The 14,965-nt window shown below is 40.6% G+C and overlaps 1 protein-coding gene across 3 annotated transcripts in view; it reads right to left on the bottom strand.

Annotated features, from left to right (window-relative positions):
- The window catches only part of GK (glycerol kinase), a 609,816-nt gene that overhangs the window by 99,104 nt on the left and 495,747 nt on the right, over positions 1–14,965 (bottom strand). For all 3 annotated transcript variants that reach the window (XM_044072382.1, XM_044072384.1, XM_044072383.1), the window contains one exon: positions 6,510–6,653. In XM_044072382.1, coding sequence (XP_043928317.1) covers positions 6,510–6,653 — 144 coding nt within the window. The remainder of the gene's footprint in view (positions 1–6,509; positions 6,654–14,965) is intronic.

Below are 14,965 nucleotides of genomic sequence, written 5' to 3'. Positions count from 1 at the left end.
ACAAAGCCAGTTAGCAAAATGCCAAGTTGCTAAGATGGAGCCTGGGGTTGCAAGCATATATGTCAGTGCAGCACCGCAGTGGGAGTAGCAATGCCAATGCAGATAGGCTCTTAAGACAGGGAATGGGGTGAGGTACACCCAGATAGACTTGACACTCTCAAGTGATGTTTCCCAAGGGGCACTTGAGAAACTTGCTTGAGTTCCCTGGGGGTGTGGGGGGGTGTGACGATTGGGGAGAGATGGGCGAAGGCTGCCAGCCTAGTCAAATAGAATTTGATATATAATTCTGGCATTTGTAAATAAATGTAAAATACAGGCATGTTTCTTGAGTGTAAAAGAATACTGTGAAATGTGGAACTGCAAGATATGCGACAACACTGCACTGTACTGGCCCAGTGAAGCATGTTGTGACCCTTTCATGTTAGAATTTGGCTCCAGTGCATCTAGATGAAGGTTTCATGCCTATTGTTTTAAGGCTAAAGTTTATGACCAGAATTTACATGTGGAAGGTGCTTTATTGCTCTGGTTTCTGCTAGAGCGTAAATGTGAAATGCCTTGTATTGTTGTAAGTTTCTGAGCAGGTGTTTGATTGCTAAATAATGCAGTTTGAGGCCTGAGAACTCAGACAAGGTGTTAAGATGATGCAATATAAATACTGGGAAAACCTAAGTGTCAAACATGATGTAATTTGGGAGGGCCTTAGAGACATGTTTGTTAGTAATGTTTAAATACTATTTCTCACAAGAGACGGGGAGCATTTTGATCTTGGATATCTAACTCAGCACTCTGCCTAAGCTCCCATGCAAGTTTCTAGCACTGTGATTTCTTGTAGGAATAGTTAAAGCTAGTAAAGATTAATTAGATATTTTTCTTTGAAATCAGACCTGTCCTACTGTATTATTTTAAGTTTCTATGTGATCTCTGAACTCTTAGATATCTCTGTGGTGTAGTAATTTTGTCTTGTGTTTTCATTATTTATTATTAAATATTTTAAAACCTTCTACCTGTGGCTGGTTTATGTAGAGATAAAGTATGCTTTACAGTATATAATATATTTATAGAGTTTACTGTCTAAGCCCTTCCAATAAGCCTAGACTAAATAGTCACATTACCATTGTATAATATTGCACAGTAATAATTGGACACCCTTTTAAGGGCCTTTTAGTAGCTGGTATTATTAGCTGGGTGGTGGCAGGGATTACTACTGTATGGTCTGGGTAAAGGGGCACAGCTGGAGAATCTGTGTCAGCCTTTCCCAGGAGTGTCTGTGAAGTTGTATAAATACTTATCTCAAAGTGTGCGTGTGTGTGTGTGTGTGTGTGTGTATGTATGTATGTGTGTGTGTGTGTGTGTGTGTGTGTGTGTGTGTGTGTGTGTGTGTGTGTGTGTCAGCTACTTGGCAGGGACACAAAGCACTGGTTGGACAGAGAGGGTACTGGAGGTTTTAGCTTGCCCAGCTAGGCTGAGACCTGGACCCTATATCTGTGCCAGTGGGGAGTCTTATTGGGGACCTGGTGAGCAAGGGAGCAACCAGCCCCAGACTGACTATGATCTCTATTGTGTACTTAAGGGAAATTGTACTTTACTGTGTGTATTATTTATCCTTTCCTCTCTTCTAGGAGATGACCACCCTGGTGTTAGTGGTGAGGATTGAGGCTCCTTGATTGCTGGGACAGGGCATGGTCGTCACACCTACTACATAAAGAAGGGACCTCAAAAGAAATATCCAGCTTTAGACCCACCACCATGCTATCCCCTCTCTCAAAAATATTAGGAAAAAAATATCCACAAGCAATTTATTCAATACCTCCTTCAACAACAAGTCTTGACACCTGCACAAAATGGCTTCCACCCAGCACATTGTAATACCACTGCCCTCATATCCTTTCTAGACACCAATAAGAAATCTAGGGCAATGATAAATGTACATCATATTTATTCCTAGGCCTAAGGCCTTTGACACTATCACATAGCAAACTCCTCCACAAAATGTCTTCCCTTGGTCTCTCACACTCTCATCTGGTTCAGAAGTTATTTGTCTGACAAACAATCGGTTAAATGGCTCTTCAATGTATCCCCTTTCTTATCAGTTATAACGTACAGGTGTCCTCTTTAATATATTCACCAAAAATCTCTATTTCATCCCAACACTTCTGTCTCATAGAATATGCAGATGACTCTAGTTTCATTTGCTCATTTGCCTACCCCATCTTCAGCAAATAGCACAAGAAGCATTTACCTCCATTGTAAGCTGGCTCCAACATGTTCAGTTACAGTTCAACCTTAAAAAAATAAAGTACTCCAGTTTTTTTAGTACCCAGATCACATTGCCTTGACAAAAGTAACTTCAAAATCACCGCCCTAAACAATAATGACATTGAAGCAGCATCTCATTCTAATTGTTTGGTATGATCAAATATGACAGCCTAAAATTTGACTTACATATTCTAAATGCAATTAAAAAAATGCACATCAAAGTTAGGAATGCTCTGTAGAACAAAAAAACGTCCAAACAACTAATTAAATTAAGCCTAGTTAACACTTGCCTACTACCGTCCTCTCCATGTAGCAACCATCATTACACACCTTTACACCTCCCTACAAAATAAACTTGAGCATTAAAAGGATGAAACTGGTTAGAACTACCTCACCATCTTACATATACCCAAATAATCACTACATTTTAATAAACAAAACTTCAGCTTACATAACTCTTGGTACAATTCTCCAAAATTACACTTCACAAGATCACTTAAGAGCAAATGATAAACAACTCCTTGTCATACTCAGTTCTCCAAAATTACATCCCAACAACATCCTTTAACATGAAATGATAAACAACTCCTTGTCATACACAAACCAAAGCAGACAATATTGAGCTCCACCAGTTATATGGAAACTGGTAGCTGAGGCTTTGTCTGAGCTGTTAGCTGCTGAGTAAGTTGAGTTAACATGGTGAACTCTGAAAAAAATCATACTCTTAAATCTATGAAGCCTTGCATGACTGCCTTGACAGATACTGACAATGCTTTTGCAGCATCAAGTAACTCTGCAACAGCAGTCCAGCAGGATTCTGTGATGAAGAGGTTATATCACAGGACTGTGTAGTGTTTTCTAAGATGGTTAAAAAGGATAAAAGCACCTTTTTATTTTAGTAATACACTGACACCAAGGAAGAAAGAATTGGAGAATCAAAGGACTTGAACTCTACTGAAATGCCTCTGGCATCCAGAAAACTCTGTTCTCTTGAAACCAAGACTGTATCATAAATGTTTATGATTGTAACAACAGCACTGACAAGTAAGCCTCCCTTATCCCTTTTCCTGATGTATTACCTACAGAAGATGGGGGAATGTGAGATATTAAGGACACTTTACATAGCAAATTACTGGATATATGCTTTGGTGACATGACTGATCCTTTATTGTTTCTGTTATTTAGGAGGGATCCTTCTTGCAGTTTCTTCTTACTTTCATAAATAAGAAAGATGGAAAAGAATATTCTCTTTTGAAGTTTTTCCTGGCTTCCACTGTTGGCAGACAGCAATAAAAAAAAATATTTCTATGTGGGGATCTGGCCAAAGACAAAGGACAGGAAAAGCACTGTGGTCTACAATGACCATGTACTAAACTAGTGCCTCAGTCTTGGCAAAACAAGGGTGGCAAGAAAGGATTTTTTCCTGTATAAATTGCCAAAATATAATTAATCTGTAAGTTTACCTGACGTAGTTTAGAATTATAAAAAGGAAAGAAGTGTAAATCATGACTTTTCAAATGTTAAGCTGTAAATTCAAATTTGGTTAAAGGACATTAAAAGAGGATTAACAACAAGGTCTTGCCCTTTTTAATGCTTTGCTTCCAGTTCAGCAATGATGGCAATCATAAAGTTGAAAAGAATTGTGAATTTCCAAAGATGATTGATTTATGGGAGCAAGAAAGAGGCCAAAATGGTTAACCTGCTAACTAATGTTTTATAGAAGAAAATGTGTAATAATTATTTTGCAAATGCAACATTTCTGCTGCATGATTATATGATTAATGCTACTTGGTTATATTGTCTGCTTGCCTTGGTTAAATTTGGTTTGCTGATTTTTTTTTCTTCATTGTTACAATTAATTGACATTATATGAATTATTTGACATTATATGAATTATTTACACTATAGTTGGGCAATTTACTCAAACTGCATGCATTTTCTACCATCATTCTTTCATTTTATTGTGTTCGGCATGTACATTACAAAGCTTTGCCTTTCACAGAACACACTAAGGCTGCATTTATGCATTAAACCAAACAATTACTAAAATAAACTTGTCATAACAATATACACGTTTACTAACTCTTTGAGATGCTTTCAGATAATTATTCTCTAGCTTAAATAACAGAACTTAAATAACTCACTATATTTTTAATAACTCAACAGTTCTCCTCTCATTCATATCAAGTGCCCAGATAGGGGTCTATATCAGAACAACGAAAGTGCATATGTGCGATTACACAAAGTCGACACATGATATACGAAACCTGTAAATAGCGAACGGCCACAATCAATTTTTTCCTAGTGAAAAAATTCACATGGCTGTTTGGAAAAAAAAAATTAAAAACCATTATCAGGTGGGGGCTTCGCTCCCCCCGCCCCCAACATGGGGGGCTGTGTCCCCCACACCCCCTAACTAAATATACCAACTCCAAGATCACACTATAGTGAAAGAAAGGGCAACTCCGTGTAGCTGGCCAACTACTTCCTTGCCCTGTGACATATTCATCGAATCGCTTAAATGTGGTTCGATGAATATGTGTTGCTCTTTACGTATTCGCTCAAAAGCAGTTTTGTGCTTTTAATAGACCTCCCCCCCTAGATAGCCCCCTAACCTCGCTCGGCTTGGACATGGCTTTGCTTGAACATCAATCTATCGCCTAGGTTATACTCTTGGGCAGTTCCTTGCCTGGGTATCAGATTCCTACTTGTATAATTCCTATAGACTAAACCCCTGCTTAAGCTCCTTTGCAGTGTCTCTGCTGTGACAGGCAAACATCTCTATTGTTTCTGGCTTCCGTACTCTTTTTATAGAACAGTAACTCTGGCTCTGCCTACAGGCTAGATCACTATATGACACATATTCCAACTCTTTCTGGCTCTACCTAAGGACCCATTTTACTGAGTATCAGATCTTCTGACTCTGTCATTTCACAGCATCTATCTTACAACTAAAATAATTCCTTAGATCCCTTTTGGTGTTGTCCTCCTTGAAAACAGTCTTACTTGATGAGAACAGTAGTTTCTATACCATGGACCAAAGTCTGGTTACATAACTTAATATATTTTTTCCCTTTTTTAGGTACCACATTAAGTTTCCAGACCTGTACTCTTGTTCAGAATGTTGGATTGCTTCCAAATTTGCAGTCGTGCTTTGTTGAGAATGGAGGTTTTATTAAGTACTTGGAAACTGCAATGATTTATGCTTATTTTCATTTCGCTTAATTAACAGTTAAAATGAGAATAGCATTAGAATTTGATGTCCATTATTCTAGTGACTAATTTATAACTGTATATTCACTGAAATTTGTTCCTGAGAACTCTACTTTCTAGCTGCTTGCCATTATTTTGCGTTTTAAAACTGTTAGTATATATTATTTTTGAACCAAACAAAATGTGACCACTTTCATATGTATAGTTTATAAAGATCTATAAGACTAGTGCTGCAAGATTTATTCCTCAAAATAAGAATTCTGGACCTTTTGCTTGGTTCACAAATGAAACAAAAGAGAAGTCTGTTTTTATAATCTAGCAAAATACAAATATTACCAGATTACACCTAAAGGAAATGTGAAGCGATAACTCAATTAAAAACATTTTGCCAAGACAAGTCAGTCATAAAGTACCCTGTTAACTAAAGTCAAATCCAAAATCTAGTAAACAACTATCTGAACATTTACAAAGAGAGTTTAAGAACATTTACAAAGAGAGTTTAAAGCAGTATAAAAAGGAAGCTATTTGACTTGATCATTATCTATTAGTTTATGTAATTAGCGTCACAAAATCACATGGTCTTACCATCTCAAAAGCACACAGTAATAAAAGTGGGTGCACATGTTAGAATGAGAAACTACTAGATGAAGCTGCTGTGTAGGCAACATAACTGAGATTCTAAAACTAAACTTTGTAGATTGTTGGGTACAAGGTTTAATGCCTGGGTCATAAGGTTTAATGCCTGGGTCATTTGCCCCACAAAAAACTATAAGCGCCATTGAATATCACAGCAGCAAAAAAGTGACTGCACAGATCAATTATTTTGCGCAAATTGAGAAAGCGCACTGGATCAGTGTGTAGCTTCCTGAAATTTACCTCAATGAAGTAATATTACTTTGCTGCTTTAGCAACCAAACAATGAAATCCTGATTTTTATTAAATATTTTAGCCCTGTTTACTTTAAAAGCATTTCCAAATAACACAAGTACATGTTGAGCAGCTAGTATCTAAAACAAGTATACAAAACTAAAGCAATTTACCTTCAGGATTGATCTGAGGTTCAAATCGTTCACATGTCACTGATGTCAAGTCTTCAGGCTCTAAGCTCCAAACTTTAATTCCCTCCGCTGCTCCTGCTGCCATTGCTGCTCCCAGAGCAGTAGTCTCTGGCATGCTGGGTTTTACTTGGTTAAAAAAAAAACGTAAGTTAAAATAAGTTATAAATAAGTAAAATAAAATGAGTAAATTAAAGTATAAACATCCTGCTGAAAGCAGACTTCCAATTATGATGCAGCCAAAGCAATGGTACAGCGTCAAACTACGGTACTACTTCTGCAAGTCTTTTGGCACAGATGCAAGGCACTTAAATACAGTACTGGAGACTTGGGGTTTAGGAACAGATCTGGTGCAATGAGTGAGTCAGTTAGAAGGGACAGGATGATGCAGTACAGAGTTTGGACTTCTAATCTAGGGGAGGGTGTTGGATTTTAAAGCTACATGTGACATATCATACAAGCCAAAAGCCCAACAAATATTTGCAAGTGATAAGGGGGAATAATGAATGTCCAGTGCAGAACTTGTAGAGTTCTGCTACATGCATGCTTCATATCACTGCACTTTGCTTTTTCCAGGTTAGGGATTATGACCAGCTACCGCTGAATGATGGCTCCTGGCTACATCTTCCAGAAGGTCTTGACTTCCTGGCCCAAACTGGTGAAAGACTGTGAGGATCTAGATTCTGAATATTCAGGAGGCTTGCCTAGTAAAAGGTTATGTCTGGGATTAATGGCAAGGAACAAGAAGTAACTCAGGAGAGTGGGCGGGGCTGTGCAGAAACCTGGATGACTTACAGTGGCTAGATGAATTGACTGTAAATGAAGACAAGATACATATAAGACGGACATAAGGAAGTTAATTAACACTGCCTGATTATACTAAATGAAATACACTTCTAAATATTCTTTCACATGCTACACATTTAAAGGAATGATTTGCAAGTAAAACTTTACTTTTTGACAATGCACTGTCATTACCAGTATGTTCTTGCATAAGTCATATGTTTAAAATAATGCAGTCAGAATTAAAATTTAAACTTCGTATTTGTACCTTTACATCACCTGAGCAGGCCAACTAATATAAAACGGCAAACATTTGATGTCATTCATGTCTCTGGCAATCCACAACATACAGTTTGTAAGCAGTTTTGACAGACATACCAGCTGCTTTCAGAGTTTAAGAAGCAGAAAACTCTCTCAGCTGCCAGTCACATATCACCAGTTCTTGGAGGTGTAAAAGATTATCTATATTGCAGGAGTTAAAACAAACATATCATTTTTTGTGCCAAGACACCAAATAAAGTACACCATGTGCTAAAATATAACAAAAATAAATGGATTCTCAGTGCCCAGTCAAGACAGTCCAATGAACCAAGTTCCTGAAAAAGCAAGGTGATCACAATAAAAGTGAAGGATTCATTTTCTGAAATCACATCTTTTTCTGTGGAAGCCACACTACTGAAATCATCATGCAGACAGCTTTATCTACTACACAACAGAATTACGCTGGCTGCACATGTGGGTAAGGGCAAACATTAACCAACTGACACTGTTGATGAATTCCCATTTTGGTTAAATGCACTCCTGAGCCATCATGTAGCTGTAAGACTTGCTGCATACAGAGAAGATGCTTTTCTCAGGATACTGTACTTAGAAGACAGAGTGGCTTATGCCAGTGTTCATCTTTATCATATCTATTCTTTAGTCTCATATTACTTTGGCCCTGACAAAACTCCTGATAGGCTGTATGTTCAGGTCAACCTCCAAATACCAACAAGGCACCAAAGGAAAAAAAAAAAACAAAAATCAAAACAGAATAAGTTTAAAATGATGACAGCAAAAGAGCTCCTACTGAAGAGATTATTACTGTGTCAAGCATCTATTGTTAGGATGGTTTCATTATATAACTACACTATTCTGGTGTCTATAGCATAACACAGTAACCGAATAACAATGTACTTATGTGACAGAAAGGGCAATAGACATCATTCAGTTATGAACTGCAGCAGCAAATCCTTAACCCAACCTTAGACTGACAGTCTAGCCAACAATACTTGAGTGTTGATAGAAGACTAGGTCAATGGTTCATAAATATCACCTGTAGAGACGCTACTTATGATGGCTGCTGAAGTAGGTGCCCTTCTGGCTGAGTATATGCAAAACTATTCTTGAACAGGTTTGTTAGCAGGAACACAGCAACAGTTAATGCAGCTTCCAGCTCTATGCTGTACTGGCCTAGACAACAAAGACCTGGCCAGTGAGGGATAAGATAGGTGGTTGAGGAAGTAGCTGGTAAATTTCTTTCAATAGAATTATCCTTGTGGGAAGGCCCTGGAAATATACTTCAAATCTATAGGGGCTCAGAAGTATATGTCTAGCCAGAGTTCTCACACTTTTGCCAAACACACATGTTTAAGGAAGCAAGCACACATCCTAGGCTTGGTATAGAGGGCAATGCATTCTGCTTGCAGGCCAAAAGAGTAGGATTGTAGGACTAGCATACAAAAATTTCAACAAATGCCAAGGATGATTCCACACCATGATTACCATGACTTCCCTGCCTGATCCATGGAATGCTGACTGTGGAATTTAAGGTTGCTGCTCCTAAGCTTCCTGTCATCATATGGGCAAGCTGGACATGTGATCTGGGGGGGGATGCAAGGCCTAGCTGATGGCAAAACTTCCACAGGGCAGAAAAAATATTAAAATATAGAGTTGTCAGAGTAATAAGAAATGCAGTTTGTTCACAGTTAACATCCTTGGTTGTGGAACTCTAAGCCTCCAGTTACCTTTTGGGTGCAGAAAAGGTAAAAGCATTTCCCCATGTTTTTTTATGATGAAAGAAAAGTGGCATTGGAGTCTAATCTTCTAATTAGATCAATCTCAGACATTATTTTCATTGTAAAAGAGTGGTAAATAAGGCAACCCTATGTTTAAGCAAAAAATGTATATGACAAAATCCTTACTAAATCTGAAACACCAGATTTCTTCTGGCAGAGATGAATGCAACAGAGCTATCTTTCTGATGAGAAACTTGAAAGAACTAGAGTATGGTAGTTCAAATGGAAGCTTAGCCAATTTCATATTATAAAATTCAATTCCAAATGGAAAGGATCACCTTCTTGAGGGAGGCTTCAAATGTACAATAGCTTGTCCATTGACAGAGATGTCAAGGGTGTATCCCAGGGAAAACAAGTTGGCAATAAAGACCAATATGTTCTAACGGACAAACAGATGAGACATCAGCTCAATACGTAGGAAAAGAGCTAAGCACAATCAGAAGCTACATGAACAAGGGATTAGGGTTCTCTTGTTGGCAAAAAAAAACACTTTTGACAAAAGATTTACTGATGGTAGGTTTCTTGACTTCCTGAAGGACTTGCACCACCTTCAAGGAAAATAAACCTCTGTCCGGAATTATAATGTCAGATGCCATGCTATGAGGTGGAGACAGACTGGAACAGTGTGTAGACATATAACCATGTACACATCTCTTCACTTCTGCCCTGCACAACCATTATGAAAAGTGCTCTTTATTTTCATCTATTATCCCTGCAATAACAAGGCCAAGTTGGTAGAGTCTTCCTCTCTCTAAGCATGTTGTTGCCATCATCATCATCCAGCCCCTTTTTCTATTTTTACATGGGGTCAGGGTGTCAGACATGTATATTTGCCAACATTTGTTTATATAGCTTTACATGTTCTGAGCTCTGTGAGTCTTAAGAGTTCTTTAAAATCCTTTTAAATTGTATTTAGTTAAGTACAATGCTGTGTGTGGAATTATCCTTAAGATGCAGGAAGCTATTCTATTGTTGGGAAAGGAGATACTTCCTGAGAAGCAAAATGACCAGACTGCACTTTTGAAAAAACAAGAGAACCACAGGTGTTTAAGCCAAAAAGGAGTATTCAGAATCACTGTGATATTTGCTTTCACTGTCGTAAGATAAACTCTAAATGGCAGAACTGCAAGGGAATGCATAAAATAGGATCCTTACGCAAGACCTCAGGAGAATGTCACGTGCCCTTGTTCAGATATTTTTGGGCTGTTTTTTGAATGGAAGGGAAAGTAGTCTGTCTTAACAGCTCCTCAGATAGATGCCACAAGACCAAACATCTCTTGTTTTAGTCACTAACTCATGATCTAGAAGGACTGAGCGGTTTAAATTATTAGAATGCTCTGGTCCCTTGATAGATGGAACTGTTGTTAGCTAGCCACTTCCAACAATACCATATTCATTATGCACAGCTGGTGTGACAGTCTGCTACTATTTATACACAACAAAAATGAAGTGTAATCATTTGAAAATCTTCCTGCTTTAGACAGTACAAAAATGCTTGTAGTATTAAGACAATCACCATAAGAAATGTGATCAGCACTGGTAACGAAACTCCACGCACTGTCCAAGATTCCAAAGGTCACTCCCTCATCATATATCTGACATGTCTGTCATCAGAGACAGAGTTAGGAGAGGGAGCATGAATAGTCTTCTAAATTTGCCTGAGCTGCTAAAACCCATGAATGTAGCTTCCTAATCAAGGATAATTGAGAAAAATCCACATATCTAAGGAAACTTACAAATAATTGTACAAATGTTTGATAAGTGGTGAAAAAAAGAAGTTATGTACTCATCATAACATTCCATCTGAGTAGTTACACTTCATTTTTCTGCAACCTGCGGGTATTCGGATCCATATCGGATCCGAGCTGGCAACTTTTCAAGCATCTGCTCCAGGCTCCAAGCTCCTCCTCTTTACCCATAACCCATCACCATCTCCTACCCTCCCTCAGATCGAGTTTGCCACTACTCAAAGTAATCAGCAGCTCAACTTTACAATAAACCATGAGCAGGTTTGGGTGAAGGAAGGTGGGATGGCTGCAGAAAAATGAAGTGCAACTACTCAGATGGAACGTTATGGTAAGTACATAACTTCTTCATCTGAAGTAGTTAACTTCATTTTATCTGCAACCTGTGGGACAGAGTCCCCATGTACTCAAACTCCTGGGAGGCCCTCATGGAAGGATATTCCTGAGCACCACAGAGCCGAAGGATGCTCTCTCTCTGGAGATCAAATCTAACTAATAATGAGAAATGAAGGTATGTGACCTTGTCCAAGTTGCTGCTGCACAAATGTCATCCAGTGAAACCCTAGATCAAAAGGCAGCAGAAGTGTCATAGATCTGGTAGAATGTGCTTTCAAGGCCAGGTTGGGACAGACCTTTGTCTTTATAAATTTGCAAAATACATTGTGTAATCCATCTAGCTAAGAAAACCTTGGAGATGGCTTTACCCAGAAAGGGTTTAGAAAAGGACACAAATAACAGGTCAGACTTACGGAAGGGCTTTGTTCTGAGTAAATAAAAACGAAGTTGTCTATGAACATCTAGCAAATGCAGTTTATATTCACCCTTGTTCTGAAAATTTGGAAAGAAAACAGCCAGGTTAATTGTTTGATTAATGTTTGATTCAGAAGTCACTTTTGGTAAGAAAGAAAGGTTTGTGCAGAGAGAAACCCTGTCCTTATGGAAGATCAAGTAAGGGGACATGGCAGACAAAGCTTGAATCTCAGAAACCCTCCTTGCTGACATAATGGCCACTAGGAAGGCTGTCCAGGATAAGAACTTCAAATCTATTGATGCTGCAGGTTCAAAGGGGGAGCAACTAAAGCCTGGAGAACCAAGGTAAGGTCCCAAGGAGGAACAGAGTCCTTAACTGGAGGATGCAAAAAAAAGGTGCCTTTAAGAAAAGTCTTACAGTCTAGAAGAGGCATTCATATTTTCACCGAAGTGGAAATTCGAGATAGCTGCCAGTTGCACTTTCACAGTGGAGGAACTAGCCCCTTGCTGAAAAATATTGGCTAAGAAATCCAACACTGCAGGAACAGGGGCTGTAAAAGGATCCAGATTTCTCAGAAGTCCAAATAGAGAATAGTTTCCATTTACTGCAGTAAATCTTCCTAGTGGAGGCCTTACGGGATGCCACCAGAATATTTTTTTACTGAAGATGAAAGACCGGGAGTCCTGGCAATCAAGGGAACTGGAGCAACCAAGCCGTCAGCTTGACGGTGTCCAGGTTGGGCGGACAAACGCCTGAGGGATGAGAAATGAGATCCGGGCAGGGATCCAGAATCCAAGGAGGAGTTAGAACATGAGACAAGAGGAAGTGGAACCACACCTGACGAGGCCAGAATGGGGCAATGAGGATCACTTTGCACCCCAGATGGCAAGCTTTCTGAAGAAACATCAGAATGAGAGGTAACGGGGGATAAGCATACAGTAACCTGGGAGGCCAAGCATGGACCAGAGCGTCTCTGGGGGGATCTCCTGGTGAGGGGATCAGAGCGAAGAACTGGTTGCACTTCGCACTGGAAGGAGATGCGAAGAGATCGCAGCAAGGCTGACCCCACGCAAGGAAGATCTCCTCCGCTATCGATTGTTTCAGAGACCACTCATATGGCATTAGGACAGCCCGACTCAATCCATCCGCTAAAATGTTGTAGCATCCTGGGATGTGCATTGCAATCAGAAACAGACTGGTGGAGATCGCCCACTCCCGCACTCTCATGGCTTCGCAACACAGAGGGTAAGATCTGGTTCCTCCCTGTTTGTTGATGTACCAGACAACCAACATGTTGTCTGACTGAAGGAAGAACAGTGTGGAAGGCTTGCAACGCTAAAAGCACTGCTCTCATCTCCAAAACACTGATATGCAATCTAGTCTCAATCTGGGACCACGTGCCTTGGACCGTCCTCTCCAGATAATGCCCCCCACCCAAGCTGGGAGGCATCCGTGGTCACTGTGGCTTGGGCTGTGGGTGAAACAAATGGGTGTCCCGTTAAGATCTCCGGTGACTGGAGCCACCAGAGAAGTGACGCGCTGCAGGCTTTGCTGATTTGAATTGGATATTCCATGGGGAGATCTAGCCAAGACCACTGTACGGCTAGAGTCCATTAAAGAACACACACATGAAGACACGCAAAGGAGAGGATGGAGATTGCTGCAGCCCAAGAGTCCAGGGCTGTGAGAACTTCACCCGCCTTTGGTATCGGGGACAAGAACTACTGATATATGGGCCCGTAGGCTCTGGACCCAGTCTGGAGTTAGGAAGACTTTCAGTTGAAAGGTGTCTGGCTGTGCCCTGATAAAGTCCAAGATCTGCATCGGGTCCAAGAGGGACTTGGAAACATTGATAGAGTTCCCTAGCCAGTCTGCAAGATGAAGGAAGGAGTCTCTGGCTAGGCAAAGAAGATGCTTGGTAGAAGCAGTGAGGAGCCAATCATCTAGGTAAGGGAATACCTGAATTCCCTGAAGCCTCAGGTGAGTTACTACAACTGCCATTACCTTGGTAAACACCCTGGTGGCTGTGGTGAGACCGAAGGGTAGGGCTCTGAATTGGAAATGATCATCTCCCAGCCAGAAGCGAAGGAATCTCCTGGAGCTTCTGCAAATCTTGATGTGGTAGTAAGCGTCCTGGAGGTCTATCAAGCACATCCAGTCACATTCTCGAAGATAAGGTAGAATGGACTGTAGGGTGACCATCTGGAATTTCTGCTTGGCGACAGCCAGGTTTAAGGCTGACAGGTCCAACATGGGCCTGAGGTCCCCCATCTTTTTTGGCACTAAAAAGAACCTGGAGTAAACGTCTGATCCAGACTGATTGAGGGGGACCGGTTTGATGGTTCATTTGTGAAGCAGCTTTGAAATCTCTAGCACTACCATTTCCCATTGAGTGGGTGGGACATCTGGGAGGTGTGTTGGTTGGAAGGGAGGGGTAACAAATAGGATGGTGTAGCCTCTGGATATTATTTGAAGCACCCAACGATCTGCAGTTATGGACTCCCAAGCCATTGGGTGCAATGATAATCTTCCCCTGACTGCCTCCAGAATAGGACAGTCGGGCAACCCCTCAGGGCTGCGGAGTGGGCCTATCCAAGAAGGTCTCCCTAGACCCAAAGTTCCGTGGACCCCCTCTGCCTATGGGGCGGCATCTGTCCTGTCCCCCTCTGCCTCTATGGGATGAGTTGTCCTGTGAGTCCCGTGAAAACTGTGATTTTCAGAACCACATCTTCTTTTGCCCTCTCTGGTTCCTGGAAAAGGATCTTTGAGGGCTAGAGAAGCGGACTCCGATGGCAGACAAAGTCTTCCCATCCTTTTCGCTCTGGAAAAGGGTGTCATGCATGTTCTTCCCAAAAAGAGAAGAACCATCGAAGGGAGCATTTGTGAAAGATGCCTTGAAGGGGTCCACAAATTGACACAGTCTGAGCCAAGCATGTTGCCTCATAGCCACGCCAGTCACAGCTGCCCTAGTGTCTTCTGTCAAGGACTCTGGGGAGTCCAGCAGCCTCCTTTTACACGTGTGCTTATGGGTACCAACCTCAGTGGGACTCTCTGAAGAGGGCTTGTGAGCCACGGGGGGTTCCTTCAGGGGAACCGCCTGGGGCT

This window comes from Protopterus annectens, chromosome 5.part0, assembly GCF_019279795.1.
Source record: "Protopterus annectens isolate FY-2018-M chromosome 5.part0, PAN1.0, whole genome shotgun sequence".
In the NCBI taxonomy this organism is placed as follows: Eukaryota; Metazoa; Chordata; order Ceratodontiformes; family Protopteridae; genus Protopterus; species Protopterus annectens.
This window is presented reverse-complemented; position numbering and strand designations above follow the sequence as displayed.